The following is a 27,493-nucleotide window of genomic DNA, read 5'->3' on the forward strand; positions in this document are numbered from 1 at the left end:
GTGGCCGGGTGTTAAAGTAAACATTAACCGATAATTTAACTTTTTATACACCACATGACGTAATTAAACTTAATCGTTTTCAAAATACAAACAGCGAGGCAGAACCCATTGAAAACGACATCTTGTGTTAGTTGTTTCCCTTGATAAGATTTACTTCCTGAATTACCCAATAGATGGCTCTACTCACTGATCCTTTGTTTATTTTCAGCATTTTATTTCACATGCCACACTCTCTGTCACGCGGGAGGCCAGGGTTCAATTCCCCGTCTGGGAATTCCTTATTGTTTTAAGGCGGTGAGCTGGTAGAATCGTTAGCACACTGGTCGAAATGGGTATTATTCAAGGAAAGTGGTCCCGGTGCGCGCACTCGCACAAACGCATAGCGAGTCGTGACTAGTCGATCCTACGACTTTCTAGCGCGAGTGCACGTCATGCGCAAAACATGTTAGGGTTTTTTCTAAACAAAGTAAATAACTTTTTAAAACAAAGTAAATAAATCATACACTACATGTTATTGGTAAAGAGTCTATTAAAAAGTCGGCCTTTCAAAATCTACTGTTGTCCAATAGTATCAGTACAAGCAATTATCTTCTGCGTAACCCCTACCAAATTGGTGGACTTGGGCACACCGTAGAAACAGATGAATCTATGATGTGCAAGCGCAAATACAACAGAGGACGGGATAGAGAGGATAAAAATAGGTTTCTAATCTTTGTACCTGACCGTTCTTCTCAAACTGTTATTCCATTAATTGAAAAATTTATCAAACCAAGGACGATTATATATTCTGATTGTTGGAGTGCGTCGTACAATGGGATTACCGAAATAGAGGCGACACCAAAATACACCTTGGAAGAACGTAAAACGACGTTTTAGGAGTAAGATGGGGAAGATTCAACAACAAAATATTATTTACTTTGTGTTTTACTGAATTTGTTTACATGTTTTGAGCATACGCCCATTCACGCTAGATAGTAGTTGTAGGATCGACTAGTCACGACTAGCTTGAGCGTGCGTGCGAGTATAACACTATTGTAATGCCCTGGTAGATATTTTTTTAAGGTATACTATTATGAAATAAAACTGTTTTCTTTCCAGAAACTGGTGGAGAATACGTTTTTCTGGAGACTTATAGTGGGGCCTCAAGGCGAAGAGGTTGGGAAACACTACTCTACAACCAGAGAACTGGCTTTATATACAGAACTTACAAGCAACTATGGAAGCCTGCAGTGACAAAAATTTGATATCTGTCCAAACTTTTTATCTCCCATCCCAAACTCCAGAACTTGCATTCTTCCGCAAATCCACATGGATACCTATAGCCTCTCAAGAAATCTTTGTTCGCATGCACTTATGTTTTCCCCCCCAATTCACTTAAGTTTCAGGTGTCACTGGTGTTGATCTTATAAGAGCAAGCGAGACACAGCAATTCCTTTCATTCGTAATTCATTGGCAGCAGTTCCAGGACACACCAGTCATATCAACTGTTCTGAAGCAGTCCTCCAAGATTAGTTCATGAATTGTCATGATGTTTCTATTTGGTCGGGAAGTCAATGGTCGCCCGGAATGAGGTTGGTCTTCAAGCAACAAATGACCATTCCTAAACTTGTGTTTTGCACATGGCAGCATACTTCAGAGCTGTTTGAAGAATGGTAACTGTTTTCACCACTGTTTTTCCCAGCAGAAAACAGAATTTCATGGAAGCGCGCTGTCCCTTCATTTCAGCCATCACAAAAATCGACAAATAGCAGAAGCACTGCAAAACAAAGATGCACCGTGTGGCTGTACGTCAGACAATGACACCAGTTGGTAGACTGATGACCAAATGTCACATTAAGAGGCTTCTAACAATGAAGGCCCGAACTACAATGGACTTGTCCCACAGGAAACAATTCCGGTTAGTTTTGGGTACCACCTCGTACTCCACTTTCCTAATTTTACACAGTAAAAGTGACTGCTCCACTGCAAGGAAGATGCGGATCAATAGTTCAATTTCTCTGGTCTGAAATTCATTGGTGGATCAAAAGGTTGAACAATTGCCAGACAAGTGTGAAGCACAAAGAGAAAGCATGATGCCTATCAACTTCCACCAATATCATTAACATTTTTAATATACAAAGTTATCCTGTTGTTTATCTCTCGTTCACTGCATGATAACCTCAAATATTTAACCACTTATATAAAATAATGGAAAATTTGTGAACTCTATAGTTTATTATTTGGGTAAACCTATGATGTGGTTAGGGGATCTACATGTAAATATGAAATAAAAAAAAATTTAAGAATAAACCAGCTTTATTTAGATTTCATGATGTCTTCAGAGAGAAATGATGTAAAAAGTAAAGATTATTGGCCACACAGTCAAGAAGATAAATCAGGAGTGCGGAAAATCCCACCCGCAGGCGCATTTGTGCCTGTGAACAGATTCTATTGCAGCTGAAATATTCCTATGTACAAAATATAATAAATTTTTCAATTATATAATAAATGTCCTAAATTCAGTGGTGGTGTTAATAAAGATGTTACGCATTAATTTAATATGTTAAACTTATCTTTATTAACATATATCAAATTATACATAGATATATACAAGATTTACACAGATAGAAGAGTTAGAACTGTATGAATGCATTTATGTTTAGTTAAATGAATATTTTCAGAAAAATATTCACTACATATCTTGATACGGCTTCTCTCGTGTATGAGTATGTTTGTGACTAGTGAGATCCTCATTTCTAGTCAATGATGCACCACAGATATCACAGTGATATGGTTTTTCTCCTGCAGGAGTAGATATGTGTCTGGTTAAGTCGACATTACCAGTGAATGATTTACCACAGATATTAGTCATAAGGCTTCTCTCCTGTATGAATATATTTGTGTGTAGTCAGCTGATTGTTAGTATAGAACAATTTACCACAGACACGGCAGTCATGTGGCTTCTCTCCTGTATGAATACGTTTATGATTAATGAGACCATCATTTCTAGAGAATGATTTACCACAGATATCACACTGATACGGGTTTTCTCCTGTATGAATACGGATGTGGACAGTTAAGTCCGAAGTATTAGCAAATGATTTACTGCAGATGTCACAGTGATATGGTTTCTATTGCATATGAATACATTTATGTGAAGATGAGTTACTGAATGATTTACCACAGATATCACAACGAAATGTCTATTTCTGCATATGAATGCATTTGTGTATACGTAAAGCAATTAAGTGAGAGAATGATTTACTACAGACATCATAATGATGTGGCTTTTCTCTTGATGAATGCATTTGTGAGTATGTAAGGAAGTTAAGTGAGAGAATGATTTTCCACAGATATCACACTGATATGGTTTTTCACCTGTATGAATATATTTGTGTGTAGTTAAGCTACCTCTCAGAGAGAATGATTTACCACAGACATCACAGCGATATGGTTTTTCTCCTTTATGAGTATGTTTATGAACAGTGAGATCCTCATTTCTAGAGAATGATTTACCACAGATATCACAGTCATAAGGATTCTCACCTGTATGAATATATTTGTGTGTAGTCAACTGATTGCGAGTATAGAACGATTTACCACAGATACGACAGTCATATAGCTTCTCTCCTGTATGAATACTTTTATGATAAATGAGACCCTGATTTCTAGAGAATGATTTACCACAGATGTCACACTGATATGGTTTTTGTTGCATATGAACATACTTGTGTGAAGTTAATCTATTTAATTGACTGAATGACTTACCACAGACGTCACAAGAATAGGGCTTCCCACCTGTGTGAACATATTTGTGTGCAGTCAACGCACTACTTGTGGAGAATGATTTACCACAGATATTACAAGGATAGGGCTTCTCTCCTGTATGACTACGTACGTGGACAATTAAGTGCGAAGTAATAGGGAATGATTTACCACAGATGTCACACTGATATGGTTTCTCTTTCGTATGAATGTATTTGTGTGAAGCTAAGTTACTTGATCGAATGAATGATTTACCACAGATATCACAATGATGTGTCATTTCCCCTGTATGAATGCGTTTGTGACCATGTAAAGAAGGTAACTGAGAAAATGATTTACTACAGATATCACAATGATATGGCTTTTCTCCTGTGTGCACGCGTACGTGATCAGTTAAACCACTATTTTGTGAGAATGATTTACCACAGATATCACATTGATGTGGTTTTTCTCCTGTGTGCATGCGTATGTGAACAGTTAAACCACTCTTTTGTGAGAATGATTTACCACAGATATCACACTGATGTGTGTTTTCCCCAGCATGAATGCGCTTGTGAGCACGTAAATTGGTTAAACGAGAGAATGATTTACTACAGACATCACAATGATGTGGTTTTTCTCCTGTGTGAGTGCGTACGTGAACAGTTAGATTAACCTTCAGAGAAAATGATCTACCACAGATATCGCAGCGGTAAGGTTTTGCTTCAGTATGAACACGTTTGTGAGTATATAATTCAATTCTTTGAGAGAATGATTTACCACAGATATCACAATGATATGGCTCCTTGTCCATATGAATGCGTCTATGTTTAGCTAACCAATTCTTTCTAGAGAATGATTTACCACAAATATCACAGGGATATGGTTTCTCACCTCTATTAATACATTTGTGTTTAATGAGCCTACTTTCCAGAGAAAATGATTTTTGACAGATATCACAATGGTATGGGGATTTTTCAGTCTCTTTTTCCATTTCTTCAATAAAATAATAAATCAATCCTTTAAGTCTGTAACATTATCCATTGTTTCAATACTTTTCTCCTCTCAGAACAATATGTTTATTTTCCTTTTTCACTTTTTATCATTCATTTCTTCGTAATGTTTTACAGCTATTTTCACATCAACTCTGATTGTTGTCAATATCTGAAGATGCCACAAACATATTTGAAACTTCATCCAAATTTAATTGTTAGAATGCAAGTTCGTCTTGTACATATTGCAGAGTATACAGCAGAGAAATGCTGCCAATAATCTCAATTCAGAAGAAATATTCATTGTAGTTTACCATAGAATTATATATTTGTTCCATGTAAGCTTTTTCTTTAGTCTTTAAAAGAAAATAAATGTTGATGATGAATTTGATGTAAGGAATTTTTTGATGCCACAGTCGTCTGATATTCTGAAATAATAGAGAAACACCAGTATAAGATATAGAAGATATTCTAATAGCAGAGATACAATATACAGATATAGAGGATATTTTAATAGCAGAGATACAATAGTGGAAGTGTTACTTCATTTCTATGAAGATAAATTGTAAAAGTTAACATTCACCTCAACAACCGAACTTTACTTTTCAATTTGTTGTTAAAATTGCATCACACAACTTAGTGCAAAGCCTATATCATATATGCGTGTGCGTGTATTGGGTTGGTGCATAATTATTGCTGCTTCTTTACAACAAATTTTATTCAACAAAAACAATAACAACATTTCACAAAAACATCTTTAAATGATGGTTTGACTGTCTTCCAAGCAAATGGGAAGCAGTAATTGAAGTAGATGGTGAATATACTCCGGAATAATCATTTAACGATGTTTTTGTTACATGTTGCTATTGTTTTTGCTGAATAAAATTTGTTGCAAAAAGCCACAATAATTATGCACCAACCCCATATATATACCCATGCACGCACACACATACACATCATTATATTAAAACATCTATATTACTAATATATTAAACAATGTATTGATAGCGTGGTCATGGCTGGAACAGCAGTATCTTTCTTTGCCATAATAACAGTTATTGAAACAACAAATATTCACAAACTAAGTACATACAAGTGTATACACACAAAGTAACAGGCTGAGTAAAAAGTAAGCAACGTTTTGAAACATGAAATTCATCACAATATATTTCAACAATGTGGAAATCTTATTCATCAAAGTAAGTACCATTATATCATCATCATCGTTTAACGTCCGCCTTCCATGCTAGCATAGGTTGGACGATTTGACTGAGGACTGGCTAGCCAGATGGCTAAACCGGGCTCCAATCTGATATGGCAGCTTCTACAGCAGTATGCCCTTCTGAACGCCAACTACTCCAAAAGTGTAACGGGTGCTTTTACGTGCCACTGGCACGAAGGCCAGTCAGGCGGTACTGGCTGCGACCTCGCTCAAATGATTTTTGACATGCCAGTAAGGCGACGCTGGTAACAATCACGTTCAAATGGTGTCATTTACGTGCCACTGGCACGGAAGCCAGACAGCTGCTCTGGCAATGATCACGGTCGGACGGTGCTATTTGCGCTCCACTGGTACAGGTGCCATCACGATTTCGAGTTCACATGCTGCAACAGGTCTTCACGTGTTACAAGTTTGTTTATTCCGACAACATAGAAATCTGGAGTTAATGAACTCTTTGAATGCACTTTCAGCATCTGTTTGATTTTTGAACTCTTCCTCTTGCAGGAAACCATCAAGGTACTTGAAAAAGTGGTCAGTAGGAGAAAGGTCTGGGGAATAAGCTGTGCGAGGAAGAACCTTGTAGCCAAGTTCCCTCAACTTCTGAAGCATCATTCGCTAAATGTGCTGTAGAGCTTTGTCATGAAGCATGACCCCCTTCTGCTGACCAGTCTGGGACGGAGGAGTAGCAGTTTTTCTTTCATTTTGGCAATTTCATGTCAATATGTTACTGCAGTAATGGTTCTTCTGGGTTTTAAGCAGTTATAGTCGATGAGTCCAACCGTACACCACCAAACAGTCACCATAACCTTCTTTAAGGAAGGTTTTCAAAGAATGTTTTTTTTTTAATTATTGTACAGAATTCACTTTTCACCTCAAGTTACAATACAGTCAAGAAATGGATCGGTCTGGTTACGGAGAAGAAGCAATGAGCAAATTTCATATCTGTGCATAACTGATTTTTGCTTGGGGTTTTCTTGCTTTCTTAACTCGCTAAGTCTTGTATCCCGTGGAGCTTCGCAACCAACTTCATCTTCTTTAACATCCGCGTCACCGCAAAACGGTTTGATCATATCGTTCGAAATACGGACTACACTCATACTTTTCTTTTTGTTATGGGCCGAAATAGCCTTTAGTGTGACGGAGGGAAAAGACAACAGAACAAGAAGCAAAAGGGAGAAAGGAATACAGCGACCTTACCTTGTCGACCGTGACAGGATAAGCGATCGCTTCATATGAAAACACAATCAGCCAAATTAAATCCGGGACCTCTACGCTCGCCGTCCCTGCTCGAACTGCCACGCATGCGCCTGTGGCTCTTCAGCCGGGTCCTGCTGTCTTCACTTCCGTTTGCTTCACCTTCAATCCTCCTCCACATAGCTCATCACAGCCCATAACACCACAAACACAACACAGTGGCCGGGTGTTAAAGTAAACATTAACCGATAATTTAACTTTTTATACACCACATGACGTAATTAAACTTAATCGTTTTCAAAATACAAACAGCGAGGCAGAACCCATTGAAAACGACATCTTGTGTTAGTTGTTTCCCTTGATAAGATTTACTTCCTGAATTACCCAATAGATGGCTCTACTCACTGATCCTTTGTTTATTTTCAGCATTTTATTTCACATGCCACACTCTCGGTCACGCGGGAGGCCAGGGTTCGATTCTCCGCCGGGGAATTCCTTATTTTTTTTGAAGACTGTGAGCTTGTAGAATCGTTAGCACACTGGTCGAAATGGGGGCACTATCACGCTATTAGATGTCAGAAGTGAAAGTAGTCGCTGTCTGTCTGCCTGTCTGCCTGCATGCCTGTTGCTGGTCTGTCAGCCTGCTTGCCTGTCTGCCTGCTTGCGTGCTGAGCTATCTGTCTGTCTGTCTGTCTGTCTGCTGGTTTGAGTTGATACTTTGGCTTACTTACTTACTGATATCTATCTACTATGTATCTATCTATCAATTATTAGAAAACACAAATTTAATATAAAAACATTTTCCTGAAATTGCAAATTATTTAAAATATAAAAATATAATTTTCAACAGAGAGAATTTATCAAAATAGAAAACAAATGAAGTTTGAAGTTAAGTTTAAAAATAAATGTGATACTTATGCTCCGTAGATACTTATACTCTGTAATGTTTCAAACGCATGGATATAGGTGTCGAATTTGTTCCAATAACTTCTGGAAGATCTCGTCCTTCAATTCGTAACGCCACATGAATTCTATTAGATGTGTTTGCAGTAAATTCCGGGTTGTCCCATTTTCTCTTTTGTTCTGGTTCTTGGCATGTTTCCATAGGCATTCGATGTGATTTGTTGTGGCAAATGTAACCGGATCAACAAAATTTATTGAATGGTTCACGGTTAAATGTCTATATCCTAGCGTGTTTAGTGTATTATATGAACGCCAGAGGTCAGAAATTATTGTTGTTCCTGGTAAAATCCGCTCTTGTATAATTTCTAAAAGGGTATCAGATGATCGATCTTCTACCGCAACTAAAAAACATCTTCTCGTATCTCTTTCTAACGCACTAAACACCCACTGCGTTTTAACCCGATGGCCAACATTATATTTTCTTCTAACAAACGCACTTTCATCTATCTCCACTATTCGGTTTGGTCCGCCTAACTTAATATTTTGCGCAATATAATACTCTGCACATACATCACGGCAGTAATTCCTCCAATCTGTTACAGCTACATTTGCTATACGACATTCCTGGCCTAAATTCTTAGCTAAATCTCCCTTAGCCCAATAATATAATATATCTATAATCTGCTCGCTTTTCAGTTTGCTATTATCTAGAAATTTCCCTTTCTAATGGAAATCAGTTTTCTACAAGGCCTTCCACATGACCATATCATGCCATCGGACAAATTGTTTTTGGCCACTTCCCTCATGCTAGCTCCACAAGAGGGACATATTTTTTCAGTATTTAACAATCCGTATGTCTTGAGCCAGTGAATACTAGCTGCTGTTGTTGCGGTGGCGATGGCAATGTCGCGGTGATTAATTCCATTTGCACTGGGATATGTAGAAGTCATCGTGAAAAACCTGCAACTAATTTGTTCTCGTGTAGATTTCAATTTGAATTACGCGCGCTTTTGGGTGGGTATGATGGGTATATGTGATTTATTTTTAAAAACAATAATGAATAATGCAAAAATACATTTATTCATAAAGTTTAAACTGAACATGGAATGAAATATATTTATTTATAAACTTTAAACTGAACTTCATTTGTTTAAATTCTCGTCCACCTTACCTTCGCTTGTTTAAATTCTACGGAATTCTACAAGAATTACCCATCATACCCACCAACGAACACCCAAAAGCGCGCGTAATTCAAATTGAAATCTACACGAGAACAAATTAGTTGCAGGTTTTTCACGATGACTTCTACATATCCCAGTGCAAATGGAATTAATCACCGCGACATTGCCATCGCCACCGCAACAACAGCAGCTAGTATTCACTGGCTCAAGACATACGGATTGTTAAATACTGAAAAAATATGTCCCTCTTGTGGAGCTAGCATGAGGGAAGTGGCCAAAAACAATTTGTCCGATGGCATGATATGGTCATGTGGAAGGCCTTGTAGAAAACTGATTTCCATTAGAAAGGGAAATTTCTAGATAATAGCAAACTGAAAAGCGAGCAGATTATAGATATATTATATTATTGGGCTAAGGGAGATTTAGCTAAGAATTTAGGCCAGGAATGTCGTATAGCAAATGTAGCTGTAACAGATTGGAGGAATTACTGCCGTGATGTATGTGCAGAGTATTATATTGCGCAAAATATTAAGTTAGGCGGACCAAACCGAATAGTGGAGATAGATGAAAGTGCGTTTGTTAGAAGAAAATATAATGTTGGCCATCGGGTTAAAACGCAGTGGGTGTTTGGTGCGTTAGAAAGAGATACGAGAAGATGTTTTTTAGTTGCGGTAGAAGATCGATCATCTGATACCCTTTTAGAAATTATACAAGAGCGGATTTTACCAGGAACAACAATAATTTCTGACCTCTGGCGTTCATATAATACACTAAACACGCTAGGATATAGACATTTAACCGTGAACCATTCAATAAATTTTGTTGATCCGGTTACATTTGCCACAACAAATCACATCGAATGCCTATGAAAACATGCCAAGAACCAGAACAAAAGAGAAAATGGGACAACCCGGAATTTACTGCAAACACATCTAATAGAATTCATGTGGCGTTACGAATTCAAGGATGAGATCTTCCAGAAGTTATTGGAACAAATTCGACACCTATATCCATGCGTTTGAAACATTACAGAGTATAAGTATCTACGGAGCATAAGTATCACATTTATTTTGAAACTTAACTTCAAACTTCATTTGTTTTCTATTTTGATAAATTCTCTCTGTTGAAAATTATATTTTTATATTTTAAATAATTTGCAATTTCAGGAAAATGTTTTTATATTAAATTTGTGTTTTCTAATAATTGATAGATAGATACATAGTAGATAGATATCAGTAAGTAAGTAAGCCAAAGTATCAACTCAAACCAGCAGACAGACAGACAGACAGACAGATAGCTCAGCACGCAAGCAGGCAGACAGGCCAGCAGCAGGCAAGCAGGCAGACAGGCCAGCAGCAGGCATGCAGGCAGACAGGCATGCAGGCAGACAGGCAAGCAGGCTGACAGACAGCGACTACTTTCACTTCTGACATCTAATAGCGTGATAGTGCCGAAATGGGTACTATTCAAGAAAAGTTATACGCAGGAAAGAGAAGCTGTCATAAGAAAACTTACGTTAAAAATAACATGCACACGATTTTTTTTTCTCAATAGAAGTAAATTTCTAAGTAAATGTTTCTTGTAGAGAAGTAGAAGAGAACAGGGCATAACTACAGAGAAATCTACGGATGCACATACGCACATAATAGGGAAAAATGAAACAATTATGGACGACTTGCTCCGAAACACCACCGAGTGGGGAACACTTCTCAAAAATAACCTGCAGTTGTTTCCATCAAAATTCCTACATGCTCGAAATGTACATACATCAAGGTATATTTGTAGAAAATTTCACGAAAAAATATTCATTTTCCTGGAAGTTAAGAGGAATTTAAGTGGACTCTGTTGGAATGTCCGAAAATTTTTTGTATATTCGGAATCTACATAATAAATAATATATGCCTAGAATATTTCATTAAAAAATATTCATTTTTCTGAAAGTTATGACCTTCCAAAGTTGGATGGGTGCAACACTAGTTATGCCACCCGAATTAGCATTTATTGCAGACAAAATAGTGGAAACAACACAAAATCTCAAACAAATTAAATTTAATATGGGGTAGGACTGCTTTTGGCAGTAATTACAGCTCGACTTTTACGAGGTATGAACTCGTACAAAGTTCGAATTGTTTCCAAAGGAATTTTTGTCCATTCTTTAGCTAAAACAGTCTCCTGTTCTTGAAGTGATGATGGTGGAGGATATTGACACCTTACTTGTTTTTCTAAAATGCACCATAACTGTTCAATAATATTGAGATCTGGGGACTGTGGTGGCCAGATCTCAACCACAGGATGAATTTGATCAGATAAAATGCTTAAAGGGTATTGACTATTAATTCTGCTGTGAAGGGAAACCATTGGGCTGGCAGATTTCCAAGACATAGCCCCACCAGATCATCACAGATCCTCCTCCATGTTTAACAGTTGGAATAAGGCAGTCTGGGTCAAATGCCTCTTTTGGCTGACTCTCAGCCAGTGGTCGGAAATAAGGTAAAGGATGACTCATGCGAGAAAATAACATTCTTCCACTGCTGTTTCATTAATTTCAAAGTACAATGCCAACGCGTTTCCCCATGCATACTGAGCCATGAGACCTACATCTCCAATGCTTTGCAGCCTGGCTATCACGTTAATCTTACAGATCCAGATGATAACATCTCCCTCGTCACAGAAAGGTCTGATGGCATCACTACCAATTCTTATTTTCGCAGACATCTGGTGGAAGAGGACAAGAAAAGAAAAAAATATATACATATTCCTATGAGTGTCAAAAAAGCTTGTACTATTAGAAACAAAGTATGATTCACCTACCTCTCTGTGTTATTTCTTTACTGCCCACAAGGGGCTACACACAGAGGGGACAAACAAGGACAGACAAACGGATTAAGTCGATTATATCGACCCCAGTGCGTAACTGGTACTTATTCAATCGACCCCGAAAGGATGAAAGGCAAAGTCAACCTCGGCGGAATTTGAACTCAGAAAGTAGCGGCAGACGAAATACCACTAAGCATTTCGCCCGGTGTGCTAACGTTTCTGCCAGCTCGACGCCTTACCTACCTCTCAGTGTTGACTGTCTGACTGGGTAACATCTGAAATTTGCACTGTTTAACCTATTGCTAGAACTTACTGCAAGATTCCCCTTCTAGCTTGCACATCTACATTCATCCTTCTGTGGCCCCTGCTCAGGGCTAAAGTGTCCCATGCTGATCCTAAATCCGCCCACTTAACCTAACTCACTCTTCCTCTTCAAGTAGGGCCCCTCAGCCAATGATGTCACTAACCTTTTCCTCTCACTTCACTTCATCTCCATACTTCTATTATGCAATGAATCGATCAAGTTGTTACTGTCACACTGCTCAGTAAAAGACTTACTTGTATTTCTCAATAAATTTCTGATTTGTTTCCCATCTTCTCTAATCTTTGGAGCTCCAGGACATACCAGTCATATCAACAGGTTCATCAACTGTTCTGAAGCAGTCCTCCAAGATTAGTTCATGAATTATCATGATGTTTTTTATTTGGTCGGGAAGTCAATGGTCGCCCGGAATGAGGTTGGTCTTCAAGCAACAAATGACCATTCCTAAACTTGTGTTTTGCACATGGCAGCATACTTCGAAGCTGTTTGAAGAATGGTAACTGTTTTCACCACTGTTTTTCCCGGCAGAAAACAGAATTTCATGGAAGCGCGCTGTCCCTTCATTTCAGCCATCACAAAAATCGACAAATAGCAGAAGCACTGCAAAACAAAGATGCACCGTGTGGCTGTACGTCAGACAATGACACCAGTTGGTAGACTGATGACCAAATGTCACATTAAGAGGCTTCTAACAATGAAGGCCCGAACTACAATGGACTTGTCCCACAGGAAACAATTCCGGTTAGTTTTGGGTACCACCTCGTACTCCACTTTCCTAATTTTACACAGTAAAAATGACTGCTCCACTGCAAGGAAGATGCGGATCAATAGTTCAATTTCTCTGGTTTGAAGGTGTCAGGGGATGAAATTCATTGGTGGATCAAAAGGTTGAACGATTGCCAGACAAGTGTGAAGCACAAAGAGAAAGCATGATGCCTATCAACTTCCACCAATATCATTAACATTTTTAATATACAAAGTTATCCTGTTGTTTACCTCTCGTTCACTGCATGATAACCTCAAATATTTAACCACTTATATAAAATAATGGAAAATTTGTGAATTCTATAGTTTATTATTTGGGTAAACCTATGATGTGGTTAGAAGATCTACATGTAAATATGAAATAAAAAATAATTTAAGAATAAACCAGCTTTATTTAGATTTCATGATGTCTTCAGAGACAAATGATGAAAAAAGTAAAGATTATTGGCCACACAGTCAAGAAGATAAATCAGGAGTGGGGAAAATCCCACCCGCAGGCGCATTTGTGCCTGTGAACAGATTCTATTGTGGCTGAAATATTCCTATGTACAAAATATAATAAATTTTTCAATTATAAAATTTATACAACATTCAAATTCCTATTTGCGACAGGTTGCATTTCCACTACAACATGAAACGGTTAGACTCAAACAGTAATTGTTTCATTTGAATAGAAATTTTGTTTTCACTATAAAACACATACTGCTAGGTTTGTACCACCCCCTTGAGACCCAATTACACTCCAGCTGAAAAATATAGAATGCCTCATAAGTAATATAATAAATGTCCTAAATTCAGTGGTGGTGTTAATAAAGACGTTACGCATTAATTTAATATGTTAAACTTATCTTTATTAACATATATCAAATTATACATAGATATATACAAGATTTACACAGATAGAAGAGTTAGAACTTGTGGTTTGCCCATGGACCTTTTCGTTGGAAATTTTTGCCCGGTGCAACAAAAATTTCCCCACCCTGAGATAAATGATTGAGAAGAGAGAGAGACAGATAGAAAAAGAGACAGGCAATAATAAACACATTAACAAGCAGGACTGTGAGACAAGGGGACAGACAGACAAACTGAGGGAGTAGTAGTAGTAGTAGAGCTGTGAGAACAGGTTTCTCACTTTCGAGAATCTGCATGACTATTTTGAATTGAGATGAGGAGGGAAGGATCACTAGGAATCTCATAGAAAGAGATAAGAATAGTGGTGAGGAGAGGTTAGAGTTGGCCTTCAAAGTATAGGAATGAGTGGTTTAAAGGGAAGAAAAGGGTGGGACAGTTGGAGGAGGTGGCCAGGGTGTATGAGGGTGAGTGGTGATGAAAGGGTGAAGAAATGGAAATACGGCTTCTCTCGTGTATGAGTATGTTTGTGACTAGTGAGATCCTCATTTCTAGTCAATGATGCACCACAGATATCACAGTGATATGGTTTTTCTCCTGCAGGAGTAGAGATGTGTCTGGTTAAGTCAACATTACCAGTGAATGATTTACCACAGATATCACAGTGATATGGCTTTGCTCTTGTATGAATATATTTGTGTGTAGTCAACTGATTGCTAGTATAGAACAATTTACCACAGACACGGCAGTCATGTGGCTTCTCTCCTGTATGAATACGTTTATTATTAATGAGACCATCATTTCTAGAGAATGATTTACCATAGATATCACACTATTGCTTCTCTCCTGTATGGATAGGTTTGTGTTTAATGAGACCATCATTTCTAGAGAATGATTCACCACAGATATCGCAGTGATATGGTTTTTTTCCTGTATGAATACGGAGGTGTCTGGTTAAGTCACCAGTAGCTCGGAATGATTTACCACAGATATCACAAGTATGGGGCCTCTCACCTGTATGAATATATTTGTGTCTAGTCAAGTCATTACTTCTAGAGAATGATTTACCACAGATATCACAAGAATAGGGCCTCTCTCCTGTATGACTACGTATGTGGACGCTTAAGCTTGCAAACTGAGAGAATGATTTACGACAGATATCACAAGAATAGGGTTTCTCTCCTGTATGACTACGTCTGTGGGTATTTAAGCTTCCTTTAAGAGTGAATGATTTACCACAAACGTCACACTGATATGGTTTCTGTTGCATATGAACATATTTGTGTGCAGTCAACACACTACTTGTAGAGAATGATTTACCACAGATATTACAAGGATAGGGCTTCTCTCCTGTATGACTACGTACGTGGACAATTAAGTGCGAAGTAATAGGGAATGATTTACCACAGATGTCACACTGATATGGTTTCTCTTTCGTATGAATGTATTTGTGTGAAGCTAAGTTACTTGATCGAATGAATGATTTACCACAGATATCACAATGATGTGTCATTTCCCCTGTATGAATGCGTTTGTGAATACGTAAAGAAGCTAAGCGAGGGAAGGATTTACTACAGACATCACAATGATATGGTTTTTCTCCTGTGTGCACGCGTATGTGAAAAGTTAAATCACTCTTGTGAATGAATGGTTTACCACAGATATCACAATGCATCATTTCTCCTGTATGAATGAGTTTGTGAGCACGTAAAGACGCTACGTGAGAAAATGATTTACTACAGACATCACATTGATGTGGTTTTTCTCCTGTGTGAATGCGTATGTGAACAGTTAAACCACTCTTTTGTGAGAATGATTTACCACAGATATCACACTGATGTGTGTTTTCCCCAGCATGAATGCGCTTGTGAGCACGTAAATTGGTTAAACGAGAGAATGATTTACTACAGACATCACAATGATGTGGTTTTTCTCCTGTGTGAGTGCGTACGTGACCAGTTAGATTAAGCTTCCGTGAAAATGATCTACCACAGATATCGCAGTGGTAAGGTTTTGCTTCTGTATGAACACGTTTGTGAGTATATAATTCAATTCTTTGAGAGAATGATTTACCACAGATATCACAATGATATGGCTCCTTGTCCATATGAATGCGTCTATGTTTAGCTAACCAATTCTTTCTTGAGAATGATTTACCACAAACATCACAGGGATATGGTTTCTCACCTCTATTAATACATTTGTGTTTAATGAGCCTACTTTCCAGAGAAAATGATTTTTGACAGATATCACAATGGTATGGGGATTTTTCAGTCTCTTTTTCCATTTCTTCAATAAAATAATAAATCAATCCTTTAAGTCTGTAACATTATCCATTGTTTCAAAAGTCTTTTTCTCTCAGAACAATGTGTTTATTTTCCTTTTTCACTTTTTATCATTCATTTCTTTGTAATGTTTTACAGCTATTTTCACATCAACTCTGATTGTTGTCAATATCTGAAGATGCCACAAATATATTTGAAACTTCATCCAAATTTAATTGTCAGAGTGCAAGTTTGTCTTGTACATATTGCAGACTATACAGTAGAGAAATGCTGCCGATAATCTCAATTCAGAAGAAATATTTCATTGTAGTTTACCATAGAATTATATATTTGTTCCATGTAAGCTTTTTCTTTAGTCTTTAAAAGAAAATAAATGTTGATGATGGATTTGATGTAAGCAATTTTTTGACGTCAGTCGTCCGATATTCTGAAACAATAGAGAAACACCAGTATAAGATATAGAAGATATTCTAATAGCAGAGATACAATATACAGATATAGAGGATATTTTAATAGCAGAGATACAATAGGAGACTCCGAACCTAGCCGGGCGAAACGATCGACCATGTACGACCCTTGCGCCTCAGCTCTCGACGACCGGCGCGGCCGACGAGATTCGGCGTTGGGCTTCTCCCGGTTCACTCGCCGTTACTTAGGGAATCCCGGTTGGTTTCTTTTCCTCCGCTTAGCGATATGCTTAAGTTCGGCGGGTAGTCTCGTCCGAGTCGAGGGCAGCATTAGCTTGGAAGAAGTCGTCGCTGCGGCAAGCCGCATTCGATCCGTCGTCGTCCGGCACGAACGCTCGCAAACGAGATCCACAGAGCGAACGGCGACCGAAGATGTAGACGGCTGCGGCCGCCACGGAGTAATAAGAGGAGGCAACGACGGCAGGCAGAAAAGTGTTACTTCATTGATATATATTCAGCCATTTCAGCAGTAAAAAGAGCGCGCATGTATTCATTTGCATACGCGCGCTTGTAGGATCGACTACTCACGACTAGCTACCTCGGACGCGGGACCACTCTTCTTTAGTAGTATCCAAATGGCCTGAAGCTTGGATAACTTCTAGTCTCTCAAAGACCTCCATCAAGCGGATTTCTATTTTTTCCGCGCTAAGTTGGTCCCTCTCTTGCTTTTCTAAGTGTAGCGCCAACGCCGAACCATCTAGGTACAGCGGGAGAAAACTCGCTAAGTCATCTATTTCATCTTCTTTAACCAAGCGACAACATCCGCGTCACCGCAAAACGGTTTGATCATATCGTTCGAAATACGGACTACACTCATACTTTTCTTTTTGTTATGGGCCGAAATAGCCTTTAGTGTGACGGAGGGAAAAGACAACAGAACAAGAAGCAAAAGGGAGAAAGGAATACAGCGACCTTACCTTGTCGACCGTGACAGGATAAGCGATCGCTTCATATGAAAACACAATCAGCCAAATTAAAACCGGGACCTCTACGCTCGCCGTCCCTGCTCGAACTGCCACGCATGCGCCTGTGGCTCTTCAGCCGGGTCCTGCTGTCTTCACTTCCGTTTGCTTCACCTTCAATCCTCCTCCACCAGCACCACATAGCTCATCACAGCCCATAACACCACAAACACAACACAGTGGCCGGGTGTTAAAGTAAACATTAACCGATAATTTAACTTTTTATACACCACATGACGTAATTAAACTTAATCGTTTTCGAAATACAAACAGCGAGGCAGAACCCATTGAAAACGACATCTTGTGTTAGTTGTTTCCCTTGATAAGATTTACTTCCTGAATTACCCAATAGATGGCTCTACTCACTGATCCTTTGTTTATTTTCAGCATTTTATTTCACATGCCACACTCTCTGTCACGCGGGAGGCCAGGGTTCAATTCCCCGTCTGGGAATTCCTTATTTTTTTAAGGCGGTGAGCTGGTAGAATCGTTAGCACACTGGTCGAAATGGGTATTATTCAAGGAAAGTGGTCCCGGTGCGCGCACTCGCACAAACGCATAGCGAGTCGTGACTAGTCGATCCTACGACTTTCTAGCGCGAGTGCACGTCATGCGCAAAACATGTTAGGGTTTTTTCTAAACAAAGTAAATAACTTTTTAAAACAAAGTAAATAAATCATACACTACATGTTATTGGTAAAGAGTCTATTAAAGAGTCGGCCTTTCAAAATCTACTGTTGTCCAATGGTATCAGTACAAGCAATTATCTTCTGCGTAACTCCTACCAAATTGGTGGACTTGGGCACACCGTAGAAACAGATGAATCTATGATGTGCAAGCGCAAATACAACAGAGGACGGGATAGAGAGGATAAAAATAGGTTTCTAATCTTTGTACCTGACCGTTCTTCTGAAACTGTTATTCCACTAATTGAGAAATTTATCAAACCAAGGACGATTATATATTCTGATTGTTGGAGTGCGTCGTACAATGGGATTACCGAAATAGAGGCGACACCAAAATACACCTTGGAAGAACGTGAAACGACGTTTTAGGAGTAAGATGGGGAAGATTCAACAACAAAATATTATTTACTTTGTATTTTACTCAATTTGTTTACATGTTTTGAGCATACGCCCATTCACGCTAGATAGTAGTTGTAGGATCGACTAGTCACGACTAGCTTGAGCGTGTGTGCGAGTATAACACTATTGTAATGCCCTGGTAGATATTTTTTTAAGGTATACTATTATGAAATAAAACTGTTTTCTTTCCAGAAACTGGTGGAGAATACGTTTTTCTGGAGACTTATAGTGGGGCCTCAAGGCGAAGAGGTTGGGAAACACTACTCTACAACCAGAGAACTGGCTTTATATACAGAACTTACAAGCAACTATGGAAGCCTGCAGTGACAAAAATTTGATATCTGTCCAAACTTTTTATCTCCCATTCCAAACTCCAGAACTTGCATTCTTCCGCAAATCCACATGGATACCTATAGCCTCTCAAGAAATCTTTGTTCGCATGCACTTATGTTTTCTCCCTAATTCACCAGCAATTCCTTTCATTCGTAATTCATTGGCAGCAGTTCCAGGACACACCAGTCATATCACCTGTTCTGAAGCAGTCCTCCAAGATTAGTTCATGAATTGTCATGATGTTTCTATTTGGTCGGGAAGTCAATGGTCGCCCTGAATGAGGTTGGTCTTCAAGCAACAAATGACCATTCCTAAAGCATGAAAACCGTTCATAAACTTGTGTTTTGCACATGGCAGCATGCTTCAAAGCTGTTTGAAGAATGGTAACTGTTTTCACCACTGTTTTTCCCAGCAGAAAACAGAATTTCATGGAAGCGCGCTGTCCCTTCATTTCAGCCATCACAAAAATCGACAAATAGCAGAAGCACTGCAAAACAAAGATGCACCGTGTGGCTGTACGTCAGACAATGACACCAGTTGGTAGACTGATGACCAAATGTCACATTAAGAGGCTTCTAACAATGAAGGCCCGAACTACAATGGACTTGTCCCACAGGAAACAATTCCGGTTAGTTTTGGGTACCACCTCGTGCTCCACTTTCCTAATTTTACACAGTAAAAGTGACTGCTCCACTGCAAGGAAGATGCGGATCAATAGTTCAATTTCTCTGGTCTGAAATTCATTGGTGGATCAAAAGGTTGAACGATTGCCAGACAAGTGTGAAGCACAAAGAGAAAGCATGATGCCTATCAACTTCCACCAATATCATTAACATTTTTAATATACAAAGTTATCCTGTTGTTTACCTCTCGTTCACTGCATGATAACCTCAAATATTTAACCACTTATATAAAATAATGGAAAATTTGTGAATTCTATAGTTTATTATTTGGGTAAACCTATGATGTGGTTAGAAGATCTACATGTAAATATGAAATAAAAAAAAATTTAAGAATAAACCAGCTTTATTTAGATTTCATGATGTCTTCAGAGAGAAATGATGTAAAAAGTAAAGATTATTGGCCACACAGTCAAGAAGATAAATCAGGAGTGGGGAAAATCCCACCCGCAGGCGCATTTGTGCCTGTGAACAGATTCTATTGCGGCTGAAATATTCCTATGTACAAAATATAATAAATTTTTCAATTATAAAATTTATACAACATTCAAATTCCTATTTGCGACAGGTTGCATTTCCACTACAACATGAAACGGTTAGACTCAAACAGTAATTGTTTCATTTGAATAGAAATTTTGTTTTCACTATAAAACACATACTGCTAGGTTTGTACCACCCCCTTGAGACCCAATTACACTCCAGCTGAAAAATATAGAATGCCTCATAAGTAATATAATAAATGTCCTAAACTCAGTGGTGGTGTTAATAAAGACGTTTCGCATTAATTTAATATGTTAAACTTATCTTTATTAACATATATCAAATTATACATAGATATATACAAGATTTACACAGATAGAAGAGTTAGAACTTGTGGTTTGCCCATGGACCTTTTCGTTGGAAATTTTTGCCCGGTGCAACAAAAATTTCCCCACCCTGAGATAAATGATTGAGAAGACAGAGAGACAGATTGAGAGATAGAAAAAGAGACAGGCAATAATAAACACATTAACAAGCAGGACTGTGAGACAAGGGGACAGACAGACAAACTGAGGGAGTAGTAGTAGTAGTAGAGCTGTGAGAACAGGTTTCTCACTTTCGAGAATCTGCATGACTATTTTGAATTGAGATGAGGAGGGAAGGATCACGAGGAATCTCATAGAAAGAGATAAGAATAGTGGTGAGGAGAGGTTAGAGTTGGCCTTCAAAGTATAGGAATGAGTGGTTTAAAGGGAAGAAAAGGGTGGGACAGTTGGAGGAGGTGGCCAGGGTGTATGAGGGTGAGTGGTGATGAAAGGGTGAAGAAATGGAAAGTAGGTAACCTGCAATGATTTAGTAAAGTTATTAATTTGAGACAATGATGTACGGAATATATCACACTAATATGTCTTCTCTGTATGAATGCATTTATGTTTAGTTAAATGAATATTTTCAGAAAAATATTAACTACATATCTTGATACGGCTTCTCTCGTGTATGAGTATGTTTGTGACTAGTGAGATCCTCATTTCTAGTCAATGATGCACCACAGATATCACAGTGATATGGTTTTTCTCCTGCAGGAGTAGATATGTGTCTGGTTAAGTCGACATTACCAGTGAATGATTTACCACAGATATTAGTCATAAGGCTTCTCTCCTGTATGAATATATTTGTGTGTAGTCAGCTGATTGCTAGTATAGAACGATTTACCACAGACACGGCAGTCATGTGGCTTCTCTCCTGTATGAATACGTTTATGATTAATGAGACCATCATTTCTAGAGAAAGATTTACCACAGATATCACATTGGTATGGTTTTTCTCCTGTATGAATACGGATGTGTCTGGTTAAGTCACCAGTAGCTTTGAATGATTTACCACAGATATCACAAGAATAGGGCTTCTCACCTGTATGAATATATTTGTGTGAGGGTTTCTCTCCTGTATGAATATATTTGTGTGAGGGTTTCTCTCCTGTATGACTCCGTATGTGGACAGTTAAGTCCAAAGTATTAGAGAATGATTTACCACAGACGTCACAGTGATATGGTTTCTGTTGTGTATGAATACATTTATGTGAAGATAATTTACTTAATCGACTGAATGATTTACTACAGATATCACAATGAAATGTCTTTTCCTGCGTATGAATGCATTTGTGCATACGTAAAGCAGTCAAGTGAGAGAATGATTTCTTACAGACATCACATTGATGTGGTTTTTCTCCTGTGTGCATGCGTATGTGAACAGTTAAACCAATCTTTTGTGAGAATGATTTACCACAGATATCACAATGATGTGTCATTTCCCCTGTATGAATGCGTTTGTGAGTACGTAAAGAAGTTAGGTGAGAGAATGATTTACCACAGATATCACACGGACATGGTTTTTCTCCTGTGTGAATGCGTATGTGAACAGTTAGATCAATCTTCCGAGAGAATGATTTACCACAGATATCACATGGATATGGTTTTTCGCCTGTATGATTACGTTTATGATTAGTGAGACCCTCATTTCTAGAGAACGATTTACCACAGATATCACACTGATATGGTTTTTCTCCTGTATGAGTACGTTTGTGTTTGGTTAAGTCACCAGTAGCAGCGAATGATTTACCACAGGTATCACAAGAATAGGGCTTCTCACCTGTATGAGTATATTTGTGTGTAGTCAAGTCATTACATCTAGAGAATGATTTACCACAGATATCACAGTGATAAGGCTTCTCTCCTGTATGAACACGCATGTGGACAGTTAAGTCCCAACTATTAGCAAATGATTTACTGCAGATGTCACAGTGATAAGGTTTCTGATGTGTATGAATATATTTGTGTGAAGATAAGTTACTTACTCGACTGAATGATTTACCACAGATATCACAATGATAGATCTTTTCTCGTGCATGAATACATTTGTGCAGACGTAAAGCAGTCAAGTGAGAGAATGATTTCTTACAGACATCACAATGACATGGTTTTTCTCCTGTGTGCATGCGTATGTGAACAGTTAAACCAATCTTTTGTGAGAATGATTTACCACAGATATCACAATGATGCGTCTTTTCCCCTGTATGAATGCGTTTGTGAGTACGTAAAGAAGTTAGGTGAGAGAATGATTTACTACAGACATCACAATGATATGGTTTTTCTCCTGTGTGAATGCGTATGTGAACAGTTAGATCAATTTTCCGAGAGAATGATTTACCACAGATATCACAATGATGCGTCTTTTCCCCTGTATGAATGCGTTTGTGAGTATGTAAATTAGTTAAATGAGAGAATGATTTACTACAGACATCACAATGATATGGTTTTTCTCCTGTGTGAATACGTATATGAATAGTTAAACTAAACTTCTGAGAGAATGATTTACCACAGATATCACAGTGGTATGGTTTTGCTCCCGTGTGAACACGTTTGTGAGTATATAATTCAATTCTTTGAGAGAATGATTTACCACAGATATCACAATGATATGGCTCCTTGTCCATATGAATGTGTCTATGTTTAGCTAACCAATTCTTTCTAGAGAATGATTTACCACAAATATCACAGGGATATGGTTTCTCACCTCTATTAATACATTTGTGTTTAATGAGCCTACTTTCCAGAGAAAATGATTTTTGACAGATATCACAATGGTATGGGGATTTTTCAGTCTCTTTTTCCATTTCTTCAATAAAATAATAAATCAATCTTTTAGGTCTGTAACATTATCCATTGTTTCAATAGTTTTCTCCTCTCAGAACAATGTGTTTATTTTCCTTTTTCACTTTTTATCATTCATTTCTTTGTAATGTTTTACAGCTATTTTCACATCAACTCTGATTGTTGTCAATATCTGAAGATGCCACAAACATATTTGAAACTTCATCCAAGTTTAATTTTTAGAATGCAAGTTCGTCTTGTACATATTGCAGACTGTACAGTAGAGAAATGCTGCCAATAATCTTAATTCAGAAGAAATATTTCATTGTAGTTTACCATAGAATTATATATATATTTGTTCCATGTAAGCTTTTTCTTTAGTCTTTAACAGAAAATAAATGTTGATGATGAATTTGATGTAAGCAATTTTTTGATGTCACAGTCGTCTGATATTCTGAAATAATAGAGAAACACCAGTATAAGATATAGAAGATATTCTAATAGCAGAGATACAATATACAGATATAGAGGATATTTTAATAGCAGAGATACAATAGTGGAAGTGTTACTTCATTTCTATGAAGATAAATTGTAAAAGTTAACATTCACCTCAACAACCGAAGTTTACTTTTCAATTTGTTGTTAAAATTGCATCACACAACTTAGTGCAAAGCCTATATCATATATGCGTGTGCGTGTATTGGGTTGGTGCATAATTATTGCTGCTTCTTTACAACAAATTTTATTCAACAAAAACAATAACAACATTTCACAAAAACATCTTTAAATGATGGTTTGACTGTCTTCCAAGCAAATGGGAAGCAGTAATTGAAGTAGATGGTGAATATGCTCCGGAATAATCATTTAACAATGTTTTTGTTACATGTTGCTATTGTTTTTGCTGAATAAAATTTGTTGCAAAAAGCCACAATAATTATGCACCAACCCCATATATATACCCATGCACGCACACACATACACATCATTATATTAAAACATCTATATTACTAATATATTAAACAATGTATTGATAGCATGGTCATGGCTGGAACAGCAGTATCTTTCTTTGCCATAATAACAGTTATTGAAACAACAAATATTCACAAACTAAGTACATACAAGTGTATACACACAAAGTAACGGGCTGAGTAAAAAGTAAGCAACGTTTTGAAACATGAAATTCATCACAATATATTTCAACAATGTGGAAATCTTATTCATCAAAGTAAGTACCATTATATCATCATCATCGTTTAACGTCCGCCTTCCATGCTAGCATAGGTTGGACGATTTGACTGAGGACTGGCTAGCCAGATGGCTAAACCGGGCTCCAATCTGATATGGCAGCTTCTACAGCAGTATGCCCTTCTGAACGCCAACTACTCCAAAAGTGTAACGGGTGCTTTTACGTGCCACTGGCACGAAGGCCAGTCAGGCGGTACTGGCTGCGACCTCGCTCAAATGATTTTTGACATGCCAGTAAGGCGACGCTGGTAACAATCACGTTCAAATGGTGTCATTTACGTGGCACTGGCACGGAAGCCAGACAGCTGCTCTGGCAATGATCACGGTCGGACGGTGCTATTAGCGCTCCACTGGTACAGGTGCCATCACGATTTCGAGTTCACATGCTGCAACAGGTCTTCACGTGTTACAAGTTTGTTTATTCCGACAACATAGAAATCTGGAGTTAATGAACTCTTTGAATGCACTTTCAGCATCTGTTTGATTTTTGAACTCTTCCTCTTGCAGGAAACCATCAAGGTACTTGAAAAAGTGGTCAGTAGGAGAAAGGTCTGGGGAATAAGCTGTGCGAGGAAGAACCTTGTAGCCAAGTTCCCTCAACTTCTGAAGCATCATTCGCTAAATGTGCTGTAGAGCTTTGTCATGAAGCATGACCCCCTTCTGCTGACCAGTCTGGGACGGAGGAGTAGCAGTTTTTCTTTCATTTTGGCAATTTCATGTCAATATGTTACTGCAGTAATGGTTCTTCTGGGTTTTAAGCAGTTATAGTCGATGAGTCCAACCGTACACCACCAAACAGTCACCATAACCTTCTTTAAGGAAGGTTTTCAAAGAATGTTTTTTTTTTAATTATTGTACAGAATTCACTTTTCACCTCAAGTTACAATACAGTCAAGAAATGGATCGGTCTGGTTACGGAGAAGAAGCAATGAGCAAATTTCATATCTGTGCATAACTGATTTTTGCTTGGGGTTTTCTTGCTTTCTTAACTCCCTAAGTCTTGTATCCCGTGGAGCTTCGCAACCAACTTCATCTTCTTTAACATCCGCGTCACCGCAAAACGGTTTGATCATATCGTTCGAAATACGGACTACACTCATACTTTTCTTTTTGTTATGGGCCGAAATAGCCTTTAGTGTGACGGAGGGAAAAGACAACAGAACAAGAAGCAAAAGGGAGAAAGGACTACAGCGACCTTACCTTGTCGACCGTGACAGGATAAGCGATCGCTACATATGAAAACACAATCAGCCAAATTAAAACCGGGACCTCTACGCTCGCCGTCCCTGCTCGAACTGCCACGCATGCGCCTGTGGCTCTTCAGCCGGGTCCTGCTGTCTTCACTTCCGTTTGCTTCACCTTCAATCCTCCTCCACATAGCTCATCACAGCCCATAACACCACAAACACAACACAGTGGCCGGGTGTTAAAGTAAACATTAACCGATAATTTAACTTTTTATACACCACATGACGTAATTAAACTTAATCGTTTTCAAAATACAAACAGCGAGGCAGAACCCATTGAAAACGACATCTTGTGTTAGTTGTTTCCCTTGATAAGATTTACTTCCTGAATTACCCAATAGATGGCTCTACTCACTGATCCTTTGTTTATTTTCAGCATTTTATTTCACATGCCACACTCTCGGTCACGCGGGAGGCCAGGGTTCGATTCTCCGCCGGGGAATTCCTTATTTTTTTTGAAGACTGTGAGCTTGTAGAATCGTTAGCACACTGGTCGAAATGGGTACTATTCAAGAAAAGTTATACGCAGGAAAGAGAAGCTGTCATAAGAAAACTTACGTTAAAAATAACATGCACACGATTTTTTTTTCTCAATAGAAGTAAATTTCTAAGTAAATGTTTCTTGTAGAGAAGTAGAAGAGAACAGGGCATAACTACAGAGAAATCTACGGATGCACATACGCACATAATAGGGAAAAATGAAACAATTATGGACGACTTGCTCCGAAACACCACCGAGTGGGGAACACTTCTCAAAAATAACCTGCAGTTGTTTCCATCAAAATTCCTACATGCTCGAAATGTACATACATCAAGGTATATTTGTAGAAAATTTCACGAAAAAATATTCATTTTCCTGGAAGTTAAGAGGAATTTAAGTGGACTCTGTTGGAATGTCCGAAAATTTTTTGTATATTCGGAATCTACATAATAAATAATATATGCCTAGAATATTTCATTAAAAAATATTCATTTTTCTGAAAGTTATGACCTTCCAAAGTTGGATGGGTGCAACACTAGTTATGCCACCCGAATTAGCATTTATTGCAGACAAAATAGTGGAAACAACACAAAATCTCAAACAAATTAAATTTAATATGGGGTAGGACTGCTTTTGGCAGTAATTACAGCTCGACTTTTACGAGGTATGAACTCGTACAAAGTTCGAATTGTTTCCAAAGGAATTTTTGTCCATTCTTTAGCTAAAACAGTCTCCTGTTCTTGAAGTGATGATGGTGGAGGATATTGACACCTTACTTGTTTTTCTAAAATGCACCATAACTGTTCAATAATATTGAGATCTGGGGACTGTGGTGGCCAGATCTCAACCACAGGATGAATTTGATCAGATAAAATGCTTAAAGGGTATTGACTATTAATTCTGCTGTGAAGGGAAACCATTGGGCTGGCAGATTTCCAAGACATAGCCCCACCAGATCATCACAGATCCTCCTCCATGTTTAACAGTTGGAATAAGGCAGTCTGGGTCAAATGCCTCTTTTGGCTGACTCTCAGCCAGTGGTCGGAAATAAGGTAAAGGATGACTCATGCGAGAAAATAACATTCTTCCACTGCTGTTTCATTAATTTCAA

General features: G+C 38.1%; 3 protein-coding genes across 5 annotated transcripts; all 3 read right to left on the reverse strand.

Moving 5' to 3' along the window:
- Positions 1-2,533: 2,533 nt before the first annotated feature.
- On the reverse strand, positions 2,534-7,231 carry LOC149130758 (uncharacterized). 2 transcript variants are annotated; one of them, XM_089344204.1, is made up of 2 exons: positions 7,135-7,231; positions 2,534-5,143 (listed from the first exon to the last, which is right to left on the reverse strand). In XM_089344204.1, the coding sequence occupies exon 2, from the start codon at positions 4,715-4,717 to the stop codon at positions 3,224-3,226; it is 1,494 nt and encodes a 497-aa protein (XP_089200330.1). In that variant the 5' UTR covers positions 4,718-5,143; positions 7,135-7,231; the 3' UTR covers positions 2,534-3,223. The 2 variants fall into 2 exon arrangements, with proteins under 2 accessions (XP_089200330.1, XP_089200331.1); XM_089344205.1 differs by having other exon boundaries at positions 5,923-7,231.
- A 6,717-nt stretch (positions 7,232-13,948) lies between these two features.
- On the reverse strand, positions 13,949-20,435 carry LOC149130759 (uncharacterized). The gene is made up of 2 exons (XM_089344206.1): positions 17,638-20,435; positions 13,949-16,680 (listed from the first exon to the last, which is right to left on the reverse strand). Exon 2 carries the CDS (start codon positions 16,253-16,255, stop codon positions 14,801-14,803), a length of 1,455 nt encoding a protein of 484 aa, XP_089200332.1. The 5' UTR covers positions 16,256-16,680; positions 17,638-20,435; the 3' UTR covers positions 13,949-14,800.
- A 130-nt stretch (positions 20,436-20,565) lies between these two features.
- On the reverse strand, positions 20,566-26,293 carry LOC149130760 (uncharacterized). Of its 2 annotated transcripts, none has more exons than XM_089344187.1 (2): positions 25,855-26,293; positions 20,566-23,863 (listed from the first exon to the last, which is right to left on the reverse strand). In XM_089344187.1, exon 2 carries the CDS (start codon positions 23,430-23,432, stop codon positions 21,399-21,401), a length of 2,034 nt encoding a protein of 677 aa, XP_089200313.1. In that variant the 5' UTR covers positions 23,433-23,863; positions 25,855-26,293; the 3' UTR covers positions 20,566-21,398. The 2 variants fall into 2 exon arrangements, with proteins under 2 accessions (XP_089200313.1, XP_089200314.1); XM_089344188.1 differs by lacking the exon at positions 25,855-26,293 and adding an exon at positions 24,643-25,847.
- Between the last annotated feature and the right edge of the window lie 1,200 nt (positions 26,294-27,493).

The sequence above is a fragment of the Octopus bimaculoides genome, chromosome 28 (genome assembly GCF_046866305.1).
Source record: "Octopus bimaculoides isolate indiv1 chromosome 28, ASM4686630v1, whole genome shotgun sequence".
NCBI classification, from domain to species: Eukaryota; Metazoa; Mollusca; class Cephalopoda; order Octopoda; family Octopodidae; genus Octopus; species Octopus bimaculoides.

Coding starts and splice junctions, on each gene's coding strand:
- LOC149130760 (XM_089344187.1), bottom strand. CDS start 23,432: ATGGAAAAAGAGACTGAAAAATCCCCATACCATTGTGATATCTGTCAA.
- LOC149130759 (XM_089344206.1), bottom strand. CDS start 16,255: ATGGAAAAAGAGACTGAAAAATCCCCATACCATTGTGATATCTGTCAA.
- LOC149130758 (XM_089344204.1), bottom strand. CDS start 4,717: ATGGAAAAAGAGACTGAAAAATCCCCATACCATTGTGATATCTGTCAA.